General features: G+C 41.0%; 3 protein-coding genes across 9 annotated transcripts; all 3 read left to right on the top strand.

The window, feature by feature from the left end:
- Window positions 1-560: 560 nt before the first annotated feature.
- On the top strand, window positions 561-3,129 carry LOC112282663 (uncharacterized). 3 transcript variants are annotated; one of them, XM_090250272.1, is made up of 4 exons: window positions 561-694; window positions 1,037-1,430; window positions 1,864-1,979; window positions 2,363-3,129. In XM_090250272.1, the coding sequence occupies exons 2-4, from the start codon at window positions 1,293-1,295 to the stop codon at window positions 2,826-2,828; spliced, it is 720 nt and encodes a 239-aa protein (XP_090106398.1). In that variant the 5' UTR covers window positions 561-694; window positions 1,037-1,292; the 3' UTR covers window positions 2,829-3,129. The 3 variants fall into 3 exon arrangements, with proteins under 3 accessions (XP_090106398.1, XP_024376351.1, XP_090106399.1); XM_024520583.3 differs by having other exon boundaries at window positions 619-767; XM_090250273.1 differs by lacking the exon at window positions 561-694 and adding an exon at window positions 794-933.
- An 831-nt stretch (window positions 3,130-3,960) lies between these two features.
- On the top strand, window positions 3,961-8,316 carry LOC112282662 (tRNA-specific adenosine deaminase TAD3). Of its 3 annotated transcripts, none has more exons than XM_024520578.3 (10): window positions 3,961-4,488; window positions 4,625-4,724; window positions 5,942-5,993; window positions 6,121-6,191; window positions 6,312-6,436; window positions 6,721-6,803; window positions 7,016-7,121; window positions 7,208-7,504; window positions 7,689-7,780; window positions 8,042-8,316. In XM_024520578.3, exons 2-10 carry the CDS (start codon window positions 4,634-4,636, stop codon window positions 8,214-8,216), a joined length of 1,092 nt encoding a protein of 363 aa, XP_024376346.1. In that variant the 5' UTR covers window positions 3,961-4,488; window positions 4,625-4,633; the 3' UTR covers window positions 8,217-8,316. The 3 variants fall into 3 exon arrangements, with proteins under 3 accessions (XP_024376346.1, XP_024376348.1, XP_024376347.1); XM_024520580.3 differs by having other exon boundaries at window positions 4,273-4,488; window positions 5,887-5,993; XM_024520579.3 differs by lacking the exon at window positions 3,961-4,488 and having other exon boundaries at window positions 5,877-5,993.
- Window positions 8,317-9,469: 1,153 nt separating this feature from the next.
- On the top strand, window positions 9,470-15,460 carry LOC112282785 (uncharacterized). Of its 3 annotated transcripts, XM_024520857.3 has the most exons (13): window positions 9,470-9,670; window positions 10,151-10,288; window positions 10,990-11,296; window positions 11,525-12,075; window positions 12,305-12,466; window positions 12,580-12,660; window positions 12,784-13,086; window positions 13,303-13,479; window positions 13,677-13,718; window positions 13,880-13,960; window positions 14,294-14,413; window positions 14,700-14,795; window positions 14,970-15,460. In XM_024520857.3, exons 2-13 carry the CDS (start codon window positions 10,259-10,261, stop codon window positions 15,060-15,062), a joined length of 2,043 nt encoding a protein of 680 aa, XP_024376625.1. In that variant the 5' UTR covers window positions 9,470-9,670; window positions 10,151-10,258; the 3' UTR covers window positions 15,063-15,460. The 3 variants fall into 3 exon arrangements, with proteins under 3 accessions (XP_024376625.1, XP_024376627.1, XP_024376628.1); XM_024520859.3 differs by lacking the exon at window positions 14,700-14,795 and having other exon boundaries at window positions 9,495-9,670; XM_024520860.3 differs by lacking the exon at window positions 9,470-9,670 and having other exon boundaries at window positions 10,157-10,288; window positions 11,192-11,296.
- The last annotated feature ends 562 nt before the right edge of the window (window positions 15,461-16,022 follow it).

Raw genomic sequence — 16,022 nt, forward strand, 5'->3', positions numbered from 1 at the left:
AATTAAACATATTAAAATTAGATACATATTTCATAAAAATATGTCATTAACTTTTATAGATAGATTTTTATCATTTAACATGCATAATTTTCACCTCTAAAATATATTTATATATAAATAAAAGAGAAATGTTAAATATATCCAAGTTTTTACTAAATGAACCTACCCATGATGAAGAATATGGTAATTATAATGAATGATTTGGTTTTCACTGGTTTTGGATCTAGTAGTGGAGAAATGAATCCAAACATCATTTTGTTTTTTCGCAATGGTTTGGATGGGTGGGTCAATTTAGTAAAAGGCTGGGTCTATTTAAAATTCCATGATATAAGTAATAAATATATATATATATATATATATATATATATATTGAATTTTCAACATCAAGAAATGATGTTAATTACTTCTCGGTTACCAACACTAAGGAGGGACTGTTGGACGTTTCCAGCGAGGGATGACATGAAACCGTTCATCCTCCTTCCATTCATCTAAGCGAATTAAAAACTATCCAACACATAACCATTCGCAACGTCTGGAGTGATACCCGGAATCACGCCTTCCGGTTCTCATCACCTGCGTTCATGCAGTTGCTGGTAGAGCGGAACTTACCATATAGGTTTTTGCTTTTTCCAGCGTCGTTGAACGATTGCAATTTATGCTGCAGCGAGCGCTAGTTTTCATGGATGGGGTTGCTGTAAGGAATCCTCATCCCGTAGTCGTGAATCTGTTGTCTTCTACATTGGCTTATTTATCGAAGATTACGTGAGGTGGTGCCGCTTTCTGCTCATTTTTCTGGGACTTCGTTATGTTTTTTGAAGTTATGCTTTCTATTCACGTCTTATGGCTCACGCTTTAGAGTTTCGGTGGTGTTTTGCTTTTCTTCCCAACGATATCGTCAATCATTGCTTTGCCGCGATGTCGCTGTTGCGCAAGGTTTTATTTTGCTTTATTTACTTATTTATTTTAGTTCAGCACTAATTCGCGCGATTCAAGTGTAGTTTCGTTTAATTCCGAAGTCTTGTTTTTGGTTGTGCAGGTTCTGGAGGTTTAAAGGGTTTGGTTGAATCATGGGTGGTTTTAGTTTCGGATGCTCAGTTTCATGGAGTTGTGATTTTGTCGAAGACGGCGGTTGGCTAAGCAATGTGGGAATGTAGATGAAATTTAGGGCTTGTGTGACTTGTTGGAGCAGAATCTTGTAGTAACTCTTGGAATAGTGTATCGCAATGAAGATGGGGGTTGCATTATGAAAGTAGCGGTTCGGAGAGTGGGTGGGGAGACTGGGAGAGGGGAAGATGCTGCAGGAGACAGGGGACGCGGGGTCAGCGGCGATGGGATCACCTGTATCACCAGAGCAAGTTCTCAAGACTCTGATGAATGATGGCCACTTCGACAGTTTGCGAATCAAGATTCTCAATCAGCTGAAGCAAAGTGTAAGCTCGAATTGTTTCTGCTTTCACTCTTCACATCTTAATTTCAGAACTTATTGGATGCTGAGTAATAAGTGATTAGCATATGGCATTGTTAAGAAGTGAAGTTATTGTTCAGTAATCGGAGATTGAACCTGATATTCAGGGAAGCAGGGGTACAGCTTCTTTCTCTGTGAATCTTCCTGACAATTCTTTATTGCCGTCCAGGTGCTACATAAAATTTAGTTATCAAATTTCCCTTATTTCTCTTTAGGGTTACGATACAAATCCGTCGAACTATAAGCTGCTTGGAATTGCAAATTGAGTTTGGAAGTAATTCCTGGCACTCTAATTCGACAAACAGATTGGAAGGACATATTCGATGTGTTGTATTCTTTTTATCGGACGGTGGCATCTATTGAGGCTTAGTGCTAATTTGATTCTGTGGTTACGGCAGGAAGAGATAAAGAATTACACGTCAACTCTTGTGGCGAGCAGTAAGGTACTAAATACCCCAGGAGCAGAGAATAAGAGCCGGAAGGAGCTGTTTGAAGCCTTGCGGAAAGAGCTCGAGTAAGTTATTTTTGTTTCTCGAGCTTCTTTCATTTGTATTTCGAGGATTAATCGAAACTCTGTTTGTGATTACTTAAATATTACATGATTTCATATCAGCTAATTCAAAGGTTTACAAACTGAAGCATTCATGATAGAGATAAATGAAGAATTCGATTGCTTGAGTGTTGTGTTGGTCGCTTACTATCTTACGAAATGACGCCCTCATCCTCTCCCTTGTATATCACACTTCTCATGGAGAAAAACACAGTGAGGTCTTTCTGTTACATAACTTACGTTAGCATATAGATGGCACGTGTATGGATTCATCAAAAGTACTCTCAATCTCGACTGTGCAGTGTGCTAAGTTAACTTAACTTGTTCTTCTTAACCCTTTGTTTCAGAGAACCCGTTCTTGAGAAAGCATCTGTAGCTGCATGGGGGATTATCCTCGACAAAGAGGGCGTCGGGAAAGAAATAGTGGAAAAAGTGGATGCTGTCTATGCTCGGCTCAGCGAGCATGATTCATCAGATTCAAGTCCTCAATACAATGCCATAGCCACGCAAGGAGGTCAAGAGCGTCCAGGAGTGGATGGACGCTCATTGCCGGATCTTTCGATTCCATCAACAAGTGCTAATGGCGCTCTGAATCGGATGCCTCAAAACCAAGTCTACCCCAATCAGGCATATGTGAACCAAAGGACTCCTACGGATCATAGGAGCAACACTCCGTGGAATGATGTGTCAGTAACTCCTGGACATAGGTTTGGGGTCGATAGGGGAAGTACGCCTCGTACAGACAATTCTGGACCTCCTCCTAGTGTAAGAAGACTACCTCAGCCGGAGTATTATCACGCTCCAGACCCTTAATGGTAAATGCTTTGAAATATGTTGATTGTAAGAGTAGGTTTCGTGAAATGGGAAACATAACTTCAGACTGCTTCGAGTGATCAGGTGTGAACTGTGGAACCTGAAGTGAGAAATATCGTGAATAGATCCTGGCCACCTAGTGGCGCCATATGAACCATAGGTAATAGCTGCAGGCAATTACAATTCAAGGTTAGAGCCAGGATTCTTGTACAAGTTGGAATGTTGTAATGGTGATGAAAGTTGGATTTGTACATCAATCTGAAGCCTACAAGAGTTCTTACCAAGGCATACTTCCACCTTACACTTGCTCTATTAGCCACAATACTAAAGATGTTCTTGGGGTCCAGGATTTCCTGTAATAGTGAGTGAAAAGATAAATGTGGGCTTAAACCTCATCTTATCGAACAGATCATGTGGGTAAATTTTGTCCAATTGTGACGCTAATAGACCTCTGAGCGAAATTCATCAACCTACTGGAAAGCCCAGCTCACGACCTATGCATTTGGGATGAATCTGACATCAGCTAGGGTTAATTTGAACATCAATTCGGCTTATCAATGGAGATCTGAAGTCCTCTTTATTGACATAAAACTCAGTAAAAATTGTGGTTGTTCACTCCAATTAGTCTGAGTAAAACAAGTGATGAATAGCTTGGTGAGCTGGTTTCTTCTGCTGCGGCTGCTGCTTCTTCCTCTTCTCTGCTCCACAGCAACGACCATGACATACTTTGTTGCTTCAGCACGATCATGGAATTCTCGAGGAACATGTCATTTGAGATCATTTGGACAAAAGGCATCTTACACAGCTTGGTGGCCATTGAATCTGTGCTGAATTGTGGTGGCATGAATAATTTGATCAAAATGGTTTAATTCTACGCAAATCATTTGATTTCTAGAACCGAATATTGATTCCCCTAGGCTGTGTTCATGTTTCACGAATACAACAGTATTGATGAATCATCAGTTCGACGCCACACGCTTTTAATTGATTCTACATGAGCTTCCGTTTCAAGATGCCTGATCATGTAAAATAGAAAGGAAAACCTGTGTCCTAGCGAAACATCAGCAGGTGCTCCAGACGGAGTTGAACCCTTCTAATTTGAATGAGGCTATGGTTTCTGAAGTTATAATCAACAACCAATACTCACACAAACTTTTTTTTCTCGTCAATGCAACGATCAGAATGTGGAGTTGAATCGGCTACACTTGAATGTGATACAATGCACAATGACCAGCTTCAAAACTTGCTCCGAGTACAACTGAAGGCCGCCGGAGCAACAAGCCTCAGGTGTGGATTGCTGAATCCGTCCGACTACGACTCAGTGCGGAGTTACGCCAATGCACACGATGCATACATCTCATTCATTCGCTCCACATCCATCGTCGCAACCTTCAAGTGATTCAGAGTTCGAACTGTAGGAGACCCGATGCTCCAGACGATGGTTGCGGGCTAAACCCATGCCTTGGGTTGTCTCGCTCCAGCCACATTGCTCTGTGGAGGATTCTGTCGACTTGGCCGGCGATTTTGAATTCTTGCTGCCGTCATCGTCTGCGCATGTTACGATTATTACTGTTGGAGGCTCGCGGGTGCTGAATCATGTAGTAGGAGGTATTTGCAGTTCTGAAAACGGGGCTGTGGCGTGGAAATTGACGCAAGAAAGGTGCGTTTTTAAAGTACATGCGTGGAGGGGAAGATGGCGAGTGTTTGTAGGTTATGGTTATGGGCTTATAGTATTTTCGGGACTCTGTAATTGATACTATTGTGCGTGATGGCAATGTTTTACGTTTCTTTTTCAGAGAAAATCTATGGCGCAGGATGTCAAGGCGGAAGAATGCCCTGATAGGAAGTGGGATGTCATTCACATCCCTGATGAACTTCAGAAGGCGTCAACAACTGGTATGACAGTGCATTCGCTCCGTCTTCTTGTAGGTTTTTATGGTGCTGGTGGGTTAATCCTTGTCCACAGGGAGATTGCCCTCTAGTTTTTGTTTTTGGTGTGCATGGTTAGCTTATGAAGATTTTCCGAAACTATTGCTATTGAAAGAGTAGTGAGTAACTCGATGAAATGGGTTTTTCTCCAGCGGCGTTGTTGTAGCTATTTTGATGAAGTGATCGCCCTCTTTGCCCCAGTACGTGGGTACAGTTCTAATGTGTTCGTGGCAGAACCTGTGCTAGGGTAGCTTTTCGACCCAGTCTCTATCTAGTCGTGGCTTTCGGAATTTCGTGAGTCTTGAAATTCGTTGGTTTAGAAGTTCGTTCGTTTCATCATTTACTACGTGGGACGCAAAATCTGAAAAATTGACTCGTGGGATGAGCTTCTGTAGATATTAACCTGGAGTATTGATTTAGCGAATCCTTCCGAAAGTTTCAGGGTCCTAGCTTTCTATTCTACTTATCGAGGTTTCCATCCTGAGGTTGTGTAAGCTGCCTTCATTGTGAAGTACATCGTGCCCTGCTTTGGAATGAAGTCTTGTTGCACTATAACACGAATTAACAGTAGAGAAGTCTAGGGTGAAACCACAAAGTACATCGCTAGGACCGACGACTCACCTTGTGAATTGAAAGCTTTCGTTTTCGATTGCAGCATGGAGGTCACGAATTTGGATTACAGTGTTTTGAGGGGGAATTGTGATTCGTCAACGGCTCTCTTGATGAGTTTGGTTGTGTCATGATAAGTGTACAGGGTTTCGAGAATTCCCCTTGTACATGAGCTTGTTATTCCTTTCATTTGGAACACTCTGTAGATTATGGTTTAAGTAGGCAAAGTGCAGATTCGAACCAAGCTTTCCTCCTTGGTTGCGGTGCAAAAACATGGTGCTAGGATGATTGAGAGGTGATCTCCCAAAATCTTAAATGTACAAAAGTAGAGTCATCTACCCTGCTAGGCTTTACAGGGAGGCATTTTATTTCGATCCTACATTAAGCGGAAGAATAATGCTTGGAATTTATTGACGCTTCCGTTGAGCTATTTTTGTACTCTTGCTAAGGATCGTTGGGGAAGAATGATAGACTATGGGATCTTGTTTGAGGGTGATGATGTCTTGTTAGGTGCTGACAGAATGCGTGATGAATGGTGGCATCACCATCATGTCGTTGCATTCTCTGTGTTACAGTACATGTTCTAGCAGCTTCCATCGACCCCAAGCTAGCCAGCGTCCTCATCAGGTAAGAGCTTTACATTGTATACCGTATAGCTTGGTTTGGTTTTTCTTGGTTTGGGATGCAATTTCCTCAGCTTGTTATCATTTAGCAGGAATAACACCTTCATCGATTGTGCGATCATGAAATACAGGGATCTTGGCACCAAAGCACCGTTGACGTCGTTGGCTCACGTCAAGAGAATTCGCAGATCAGTTACTGAGGGTATAAGACTGATTGTATGTAGTTATCTTTGATTGTCTGTAATTATCTTTGATTGCATTCAATACCTTATTTTCAACTACATAATGATCTTATACGTCGGTTCTTCCTGGTTTTGGGCAGGCAAGGTAGAGTTAAGCATCATTCTTTGCCCTGCCGACGGAGACGTGAGCAGTGACACTCTCAAAATCCCAAACGACGTGGCAGCCATTGTGGAGAAGCATTCACTCGTACCTTTTGTTGCCGAGGTACGAGGGGTTTCTTGTGCGTTTTTACTGATGTTTGCGAAGTGAGTAGTGCAACACACATGCTCCAAGTGCCGCATTTCTGCCACCTATTCATTGTGTTTGGTTATGTATTTTAGGAGATGAGGTGTTTTATGTTGGGTGACATGTGCAAAAGTTGAATTTGACTTTATCGTGGTTTGAAGACCTAATTGGACTGAATCCAGTTTGGAAATGTATGACATGATCTTTGACGCCAATCGAAAATAAGTGCTTTGAATTCATCCATCTTGCCAATGTAATTTCAGATACCAGCATACCAAGCTACTTCTCGGGCGGAGTGGGAAGCGCAATGTGTTTTCTGGCCGACATCTTTTCATCCCAATGCGTGGTGAGTTATATATGCTCTGCATATATAGCCTGTTTAGCCTGGAAGTATTGTAGATACAGGTTTCCTGGTTGAGAGACAACAAATTCTATCATATTGATCTCTTTGTCGGTCCTGGCTGAGCTGGATCATTGAAGGTGGTAACTCATTAGGTTCAAACGTTATATCTGCATTAATCTAGGTCGTTCGATCTGCTAACTTGGGCGTTGTGGCAGTATACGAGGGAGCAAGCTGGAATTGGATGAGTGTGAGGCAGAAACTGCACGGAAGTTTATGAAGGAAGCAGTTTCTCAAGCTCGCCTTGCTCACAGCTCTGGACAGGTAATCATTATCAGCAATGGCTTGCATCGACTTGGTTTGAAGCTATCTCTACTTTTTTCTGACGTGGCTCGCTGTGTGTGTTGCAGCTTGCAAATGGGGCAGTGATTGTGGATCCATTCTTGAGATCTGTTATTGCTTGGGGGCATGATCAATGCACTAGTACAACGAACTACTGTCTTGAGCCCGGTGAAGACAAGGAAAAGCGCTTACGACATCCTTTGAGACACGCTGTGATGGAAGCAATAAGTATGGCAGCAGACAGAGACCATCTTCTCTTCCCCTCCAATTGCACTAATTCCTTCATTCAACGTCCAGCAGATAGTAGCGACTGTGATGCTGTAGCAGATTCTGGTAATGCTGCAAAGAAGCCTCGCGTGGATCTGGTGAGTATTGTTTGCACCTTCAGAAGATGACACCCATTCTCTTCGATTATCAGGACAGTTGTATATGCCTGAAATGAAGATAGTGGACAGTCCACTATCTTCATGTTGTGAGCTTAAGAGAATTCGATGATGGACATTCATGAAGGTGGATTTTAAATGATCGATCACTGTTGGGGTTTCTCAGGATGGCGGAGTTGGATTTAATTCCCAGGACATTCCTCGTCCGTATCTATGCACAGGATTTGATGCTTACGTTACTCGGGAGCCATGTGCGATGTACGTGATACTCAAGCTCATTCTTTCAGCTAATTTAGATGTTATAGCTCCGAGATGTGCTGGTTTTACTGCTGAGATACCATGTTGGTTGGAGGTTCTTGTTTTCCTTGTCTGCTTTGCTCCATTGTACTGTTAGGATTGGACATAATTGGTTAGTCAAGAAGATCTTTCCTCTGAACTTGTGTTAATCAATTTACTCCATGAAATGCTTTTATTGAAACATTTATGACTGTCCTGATAGGAGCAACATTTGTATTGCAGGTGTGCAATGGCATTGGTGCATCAGAGAGTGAGAAGAGTTTTCTTCGGAGTCCCGAACACTTTCCGAGGGGCTCTGGGGAGTAAGTATAGGCTACAAGGAATTCGGAGCCTGAATCACCATTATACTGTATTTCAAGTTACAATATCTGAAAGTGAACTCGAGGAGCCCCTGTAGTCATTTCACAATAACAGTGCAGTTTACATTAATGTTCTAAATCCCTGAAGATTTATTAATTGACGTCATTCAATCAAAGCTCGGATGTGATCTTTGTTCAGCATTCTTGTTCAGCGCTTATTGTGTTCATGGTTACATAATGTCCAAATCTTTCTTTTTTATTGAGAGTGGTATACTTTCAGAACCATGACGAAAAACTGAACGTTAATTCAATATGAAATACTTGTTTGGGTGGGTTAAAATGTAAAATGTAAAATTAGCATTTTTGGTTGAGTCAATGTTGTCAATTTTTGATATATTTTATAAGATGCAGTGCACATAGAATTAAATGTAAAGTGTTTTTAAGTGGCTTCTATTTTCCAGAGTAAAACCAATTGATAGTTGTAAAAAGCAAAAAATACACAATATTAAATTTAGTTTAAATGTGATTACTGCTCTTAAAACATTCTAAAATGATCTCCAGTATATGTTTAATGATGTATTTCTTAAAAAAATTGAGAATTGTGGGGTCTAAGAAACTACCAAAGTTGACAAAAATGTAAGACAAAAAAATATTGCTGTTGTTTTGTTGTTGTTGTTGTTGTTGTTTTATTTATATTATTTTTGGTTTTTTGTTTTCTCGACTAGTACTCTTATAAGATCTATACAAGTTCAGGAAGCCCCACAATACTACATTGGAATGCAGGTGTAAAAACTAAAAACTCCCAAACATACGACAAAATTACACAACAATCATATCTTACCATAATTATCAATCTTTTATATATTTTAACCATGCAACTTCAACTCAAATTGCTTCAACAATTTCACCTTGTAACTTTCACCTACTAATAATAATAACAGCGACAACAACACATGTGTTTTTCTAAAATGACATATATTATTATTATTATTATTATGTTGTTGTTGTTGTTGTTGTTGTTATAATATTTTTCTCATGACGTTCCTAACCACAGTCATCCACATGTCAAGCAAAACCTAATACCGTAAAATTCACCTGGTAATAATAAGAACCATAAATGAAGGAATCTAGAGTGGGCTGAACAACAAAGATATTTTTGTCAATCATGCATAAGAATCACGCCCAACAAACCCGTATTGGCTAACTCGACCCTGTTTCGTTACCAGTGTGAACGCAGCCCAGACGAATCCCTCGTAAATCGGCGGTGTGAATATAGCAATAAAGTATCCAGATTCTGTGTGGTGGTGTGAACGGAAGTATTGCGTGCCGTGAGCGAAGCACAAGCACGAGGCACTGGGTGGCACAAGCCACGCTGCCCCCTCTCGCTCTTCCCTTCCTTCCAATCCGAGGGAGAGAGCTCCACTCCCAGATTGCAGTTGTATTATTCCCCTTCTAATTAGGCTTGCGTGCCGATCGCTTGATTTTGATACCCATTTTCCTTCTCGCCATTGCGCCAACTGGAGATTTTGGTGCAGTTTCAGGGCAGTTGTGGGTGAGAATGAGCTCTTCCTCCTCTTTTCTGTCCCGCTCTAAAGAAAGAATTCGTCCGATGGTGCAAGAGCTGGTGCCGAATGATGCCATTTTTCTGAGTTTCTGAAAGCTTGTTCACACGCTGGATTCATATTCTGAATTTGACGCGAGTGGTTGTCAAAAAGAGGTTTAGAGAAGGTTTCTTTTGTTGATAGTTTGTTTTGTTTTTTGTTTTGTTTTGTTTTTTGAATCTTCGGGATTTGTGTTTAGTGGACAAGGATCTCATTTAACGATTTGTGTCAAAAATTTTCTTTTCTCGGTTTGAGTTATGTTGGAGGAGTTTGATTGCGTTGTTCCTTGTGTTTGATAATGGTCGCACGATTCCGTGGTTTGAAGTTTCAGATTTGTTAGTTTGAAAACTGTTGATTCGAGTTCATGGGTTGGTGGTGCCACCCACCGATTGTTGGGTTTTGTTTCTCACTCGTTGCAGTTTCCGTCTCAGCTGGATGGGAGGGATTGAGGCCCTGCCAGTGGTCAGCTGCTTTCGCTGCTAGCGGGTGATTGTTTATCAAACCTGCCTCATCTCTGAGGGGATTTTTCAAGGATCACCATGATCTGCGCGGGGAGCTTCGTGCGTGCTGTAAGCAGCTCATCTCCTGTCTTTCAAAAACTTTGTATACTTGCTTGTTACATTGGGAGTGCACAAGACTTTAACTGAATGGTGTTGCAGTAAAGTCACTTACATCCATATATAATTTACGTTCGAGGGTTAGTTTGAAAAGTCCAGCATTCACGGTTTCCGTGAAGAGCTGTGTTACCGGAATCAAACGTTTAAATGTGGATTTGAAAGGTTTTTCTGTGTCGAATTGACCAAGTTTATGTTGAAGTGTGTGTTTTATTCTCAATGTCATTGACTCGGATCGAACTGTACAATGTTGGGATGAATTTTGGAATCTAGCGCAGAAATGCATGCGAGAAGCAATGTTACTTGATCATGGGTTATGTTCATTCTGAAATTTAATCATGGAATTTTCTGCAAATTAGTTCGTTTGCAATTTTCAACCATTGAGGGAATTCTCGGATGCTCTGGTATTAGAGCCGTATCAAGATTATTGAAGCGTAGCATGAATTTTTACTCTAAGAGAGTCATAAATTCAATTTGTGAACTTGAGAGTAGACAGTCATTATATAACTTGCAGGGTATCAGAGTGGTCATTGTGTTTATTAGGACCCTATACTGATAACTTGACTCTTACGCACATGTATATGATCAAGCGTAGGGACTCTGATATACCATGGGAAGAACAACTGACCTATTCCTTTTGTGGGGTGGTTCTGTAGCGCGACATTCTTGGTTCCACTAGAGGAGAATTTTTTTGCTATACTGCTTTCACCTCTTTAAGATCTGCTCATGGGTCATCTACATATGGATATGCTCGGTTAATGAAAACTGGAAACTTTTCCAGCTCGATATCGTTAAAGCGCACAGCTCGCAATAATCAAGCACCTCTATTTGCTAAAATTGTGGGTTCTGCCGAGGCAGACAGATTGACTGAAAATGGGATTGGTGTGGAGGACTTAGACGCTGACCCTTTGTCCCTTAACCAAGTATCCAGCCGAAAGAATGGGTCTAAATCAGCCCAAAAGGGTATGTCAGCTAACCTCATAAGAATTTTTAGTTTACTGTTTTACTGATTGGAGTGTTGTATGTTGTTTACTGGGGTGTTGAAGCTTGCGCCATGGTTGTCACTCATATGGAGTCACTGTTCACATGGCAATGCACAAATCTATCATTTATCAATGACTGCTGTGGTTTATGCCTCACATGCAATGCCTTTATGATTCCGAGGAATTTATCTTGAAATACATTTCGCAGGAGATATGATACTGGCAGCCGTGGACATGGGAACCAATTCTTTTCACATGGTGGTTGTGCGAGCCGACAGTCAAGGTCGGTTCCAGTTGATGGACACAGAGAAAGAAGACGTCCGTCTTGGTAGTGGCAGTCCTGATTTAAGTGTTATCACTCCAGATGCCGAGAGCCGTGCCTTAGCTGCATTAAAGCGCTTCAAAATCCTCGCCGAAACTCGGAAGGCCGAAATGCGACTTGTGGCTACTTCTGCGGTTCGAGAAGCCAGGAACCGGCGCACATTTGTGCGGAGGGTTCGTGATACAGTAGGGCTGGAGGTTGAGGTTCTTGCAGGGACGGAGGAGGCTTGCCTGATTTACCAAGGAGTATTGCAGGCTCTTCCTGTCTACGACAAGACAATATTGGTCGTTGACATTGGGGGCGGCTCAACCGAATTTGTTTTGGGACATGAAGGGAAGCCTATCTACGCAACCTCGCTCAAGCTCGGTCATATTCGGCTCTCACAGCAATTCCTCTCGCTAGGTTCGAGTAAAAAGGACGAGTTGAAGAAAGAGCAGGTTCCTACTGATTGTCCCTGATGAATTGCAGCCATTGTCAAAATGTTAGCTCTATTGTTCACACTACGTCAATGGGCATTTCTGGAGGCATAAGCTGACTTTGTCTTGCACTGTCATTTCTTCGGTTTGCATTCTAAAGGTGATGACAGTAATTTATTTGTTACTCTAATGTAATCGAGGCAACAATTACACTCCTGGGCATCTCGTGTTGGTGTTCGTTGCATTTTAGATCGATGAGCTCAGACGGCACATTCGAGTAATACTAGCCGATTCTGGTGTGATCGACAAAGTGCAAGCTACCGATTTTGAAGTGGCCGTTGGGAGCTCGGGCACCATCGAAAGTATTGAACAGATGATTCACCACACTGTCACAACGTCGAGTGATTCACAAGTACGTGTTGGATAGTCGATGAGGGCAAATCCTTGTGGGAGTTTTCGCTGCTCTTTTTATCTGAAATCTCGGGTTGCTGTCTCATTATCAGTTTGACACGTATGTATCATCAGGATGTGGATGGACAGCCAAACGCGAATTTACTACGTGATCGAGAGTTCACGGCGGATGAACTCAACCAGGTGGTTAAGAAGGTATCAATTCTCTTATCATACTTTACTTTTGGTACACAAAGGTTCAGAAAGTATATTTCTATGCGTAGATTGATAACCTAACAGTACTTCACAGATCCATTAACATTCCGGCTTTGTGATCAGATTTGTAAAGCGAAGAACTTAGAGCAGCGGATGAAGATACCTGGACTACCTGAGAAACGGGCTGATGTCATTGTTGCGGGTGCTGTGCTCTTGGAAGAAATTTTTCTAGCTATGGGAATAAAGAAGATCATGGTTTCACCATATGCTCTTCGAGAGGGAGTTATTGTTGACACTTTAGCTGAAATCTTCGAGAACTATAAGCCTGGTTTTAATATCCGAAAAACCTCCATTCTTAATCTCGCATTGAAGTTCAATACAGATCGACGAATGGAGTCTGCGCAGCACTCCGCTAGTCTTGCGAAGGTTAGTCGCTTTTTTGTGATTCTAGCTGGATTGTGTTTGCTCTGCCATTGTAATATTTCTATTCTTACCTGCAATTCCACAGCCTGAAAATCCTGCTGTTTACAAAAATACTTCACTTCATGTATTCCCTCACAAATTTATCTTTTTCGTAGATGTATCAGAGGGTGTCCGTTGATGACGTAAAAAATATTTATGCAAATATTTGTCTCGCTGCAGGATATTCTTGCTGGACTGCAAATGTGTAGCACTGGTACTAAAGAATGTGTTTCAGACGTAGCTCTGTTCTTGAATAAAGGTGACGCTGACCTATTGGAAGCTGCTACTATTTTGCACTACGTGGGGATGTTTATCAACCACAAGTCATATCACAAACATTCTTATTACCTAATAAAGGTAGAGCCGAAAGCCATTATTTCATTTATTCGGTAATTTCACGTGTATGTTTTAATTATGCCTATATATATGTAAATTTTAGGTGAATGTTTTGATGATGGTAATTCTCGTGCGAATTTGTTGCTCTTGTATTGTCTTATATCCGTAAAAATGGGAAAGGAATATCGGACTCTAATAGGGAGTGGTGTTGAATACAGAATAATGAACATCTGCTCGGTTACAGTCCAATGGAGATTGAGGTATATCTATTCTATCTGTTTTTTTCTTTTTTCATTAGTTCACCTAATGTAGCTTGTTGCCTTGCAGATTTGAGTTTGCACCTAATGCCTTATAGCCAATTACCCTTTTTTGAAGGAGATCTGAGTTCAAAGTTATGTTGGATCACCATTTGGTGCTGCAGATACTTGCACTTCTAGTACGATATCATCGAAAGAAGGTTCCCAGTTCAAAAGATGAAGACTTTGCTAAACTGCCCGAAGAGGTGCGTCCCTCTTTCTTTTGAGCTTACCTTCTTGGGCTCTCTTATCAACGTTGTTTCGTGTCGAGGTATCGAATTTTAGAACCGTAAGAAAAATAAATTTAAAAACTTCTAGAACTGTGTCTACACATTACTCCAGTATTCTTGAAGGAAATAATGATATTTGTGGATAGCATGGTTTAATGTCAGAAAGTCTTTGGCCTTGGGTATCCATGCACTTACGATAGAGTTGGACTACAACAATAATAAATCTTGGGATTAGATGCCGTTATCACATGTAATTCGACAGGTTCTTCATCAGTGACTCTAAACAATGTCAATATAATCTTCGTCCAGGTACAAAAGAAAGTTCGGGCAATGTGTGCAGTGATGCGTGTAGCAGTTGCTCTAGACCGTTGTGACTCAAGCGCCATCCGCCATGCTCATATCTTCCAGCAATCGGGAAGCATCCTTCTTGTAAGTTCCAATGTGGCAATATAACTTGGAAAAGCCTGGTGTGTTGCTTAATTTTTTTAATTCAGAAGATAACATCATATCAATCAAAGAGGACAAGCACAAGTACAGTAGAATTCGTCCTATGACTAGATGGAAGCACACGTAATGCCCAGAAGAGGTTAGGTACCTGTTGCTGTCATGATTTATATGCGATTTTAGATATGCTAATGGAGGAAAAGGACCAATTTTTATACACGTTCTTGAGAGATCTACTCATGTTGTTTTGCACCCTCTTCATACAATCAAGGCCGTAGTACCAGCTACCGATCCGGCGACAGGTAAAGCTCGTGATGTTTCTCTCGAGGTCTGGGCGGCTCAACAAGAGCTTCCTTATTTTGAGAAAGTAAGCGCTTAGAATCAAATCCATCTTCATTTCTACTTTCAAAATTCATGAACCGTGAACATGAACATTCTACACTTTTATGGTGGTGTATGTAAGTGTTACCTTGTTGAGATAAGTCAAAGTGCTTTTGGTCGTCCCTGAGCTTACTTTAACATTCTTTGATGTTTAATGCAGATATTCAAGAGACAAGCATCCATCATAGTCGCTGATGAGCATGACTTGGAGGCATTGAGCGTGGAAGCCAAGTCTGCAAGCCTCAGTTCGTAGAGGTATCATCACCAGATTTCTTCGCCAAGTACGCTCATTTGGCAGAGGGTGTTAGATATAAACACGTCATAAGGGGTGCATCACAATTAGTGTTAACTAAGAGAATATCAACTCGAACATGATTGCGATCGCGTACCCATCACCACGAGGCCTATTTTCTTACCACCTTAACTTATATGCACGTCATGACCTGAGCTACTCTCTTCCTTGATAGCTACGAAGGAAGCTGGTATCCTCCAGAACATGTAATTGCAATCGACAAACATCTCTATTGTTCAATCAACCTCTTGAAGTCCGCCACTGCGATGTGTCTTTGGATTACTTCAGGGTGAGTTAATTCCTTTCTGTAAACAAAATGTTCTTCACTCGCGAATTGTAATAAAAACCAACTTCCATGATCTGATCTGATCTGGTCTGTCGTCTTACGGAAAGGAGTCACTCTTTGAAGTGCAAATGGGTTATACTTTCAAGGCTGAGCATACATCGATGTCGTGATAATTCTGATTCTGTCTGCTTTTCTTTCCACCTACACCTGGAAGAATATGTGTAACTATATCCTACATACTCTCTAAACTACCCACAAAACTATTCGCGTGTGCCTCCGAGAATGTTCCCAAAAATAGTAATTCACACGGAGTGCTACTATAGTGGAAAATACACAACCGAAACACCAATTTCAATTACTCACAATGACTATTATTATTATTATTATTGCAAAATAACAAACACAATATAGCATTCATTATTCAAAAGAGATGATACAAATGATTCTATATTAAATAGCTCATTTTGTTGCAAAAATAAACATGTATTTGAAACTACATATTTGTAAAATAATCATTCCTGAATTACATTGTTAGCTCACATATGGAGAAGTATTCAATAACAAAGCAACCCAGAAGTTCTAAGTTAAGATATAAGCAGTGAAACCAAAAGGAATATTTTATGAGAATCGAATAT

This window comes from Physcomitrium patens, chromosome 5 (assembly GCF_059467195.1).
Source record: "Physcomitrium patens ecotype Gransden chromosome 5, ASM5946719v1, whole genome shotgun sequence".
Lineage (NCBI taxonomy): Eukaryota > Viridiplantae > Streptophyta > Bryopsida > Funariales > Funariaceae > Physcomitrium > Physcomitrium patens.

Coding starts and splice junctions, on each gene's coding strand:
- LOC112282663 (XM_090250272.1), top strand. CDS start 1,293: ATGCTGCAGGAGACAGGGGACGCGGGGTCAGCGGCGATGGGATCACCT. Junction 1,431..1,863: donor TCAATCAGCTGAAGCAAAGT/GTAAGCTCGAAT, acceptor TGGTTACGGCAG/GAAGAGATAAAGAATTACAC. Junction 1,980..2,362: donor GCCTTGCGGAAAGAGCTCGA/GTAAGTTATTTT, acceptor CCTTTGTTTCAG/AGAACCCGTTCTTGAGAAAG.
- LOC112282662 (XM_024520578.3), top strand. CDS start 4,634: ATGGCGCAGGATGTCAAGGCGGAAGAATGCCCTGATAGGAAGTGGGAT. Junction 4,725..5,941: donor TCAGAAGGCGTCAACAACTG/GTATGACAGTGC, acceptor TCTGTGTTACAG/TACATGTTCTAGCAGCTTCC. Junction 7,122..7,207: donor TTGCTCACAGCTCTGGACAG/GTAATCATTATC, acceptor TGTGTGTTGCAG/CTTGCAAATGGGGCAGTGAT.
- LOC112282785 (XM_024520857.3), top strand. CDS start 10,259: ATGATCTGCGCGGGGAGCTTCGTGCGTGCT. Junction 10,289..10,989: donor CGGGGAGCTTCGTGCGTGCT/GTAAGCAGCTCA, acceptor GTGGTTCTGTAG/CGCGACATTCTTGGTTCCAC. Junction 13,719..13,879: donor ACAGTCCAATGGAGATTGAG/GTATATCTATTC, acceptor TTGGTGCTGCAG/ATACTTGCACTTCTAGTACG.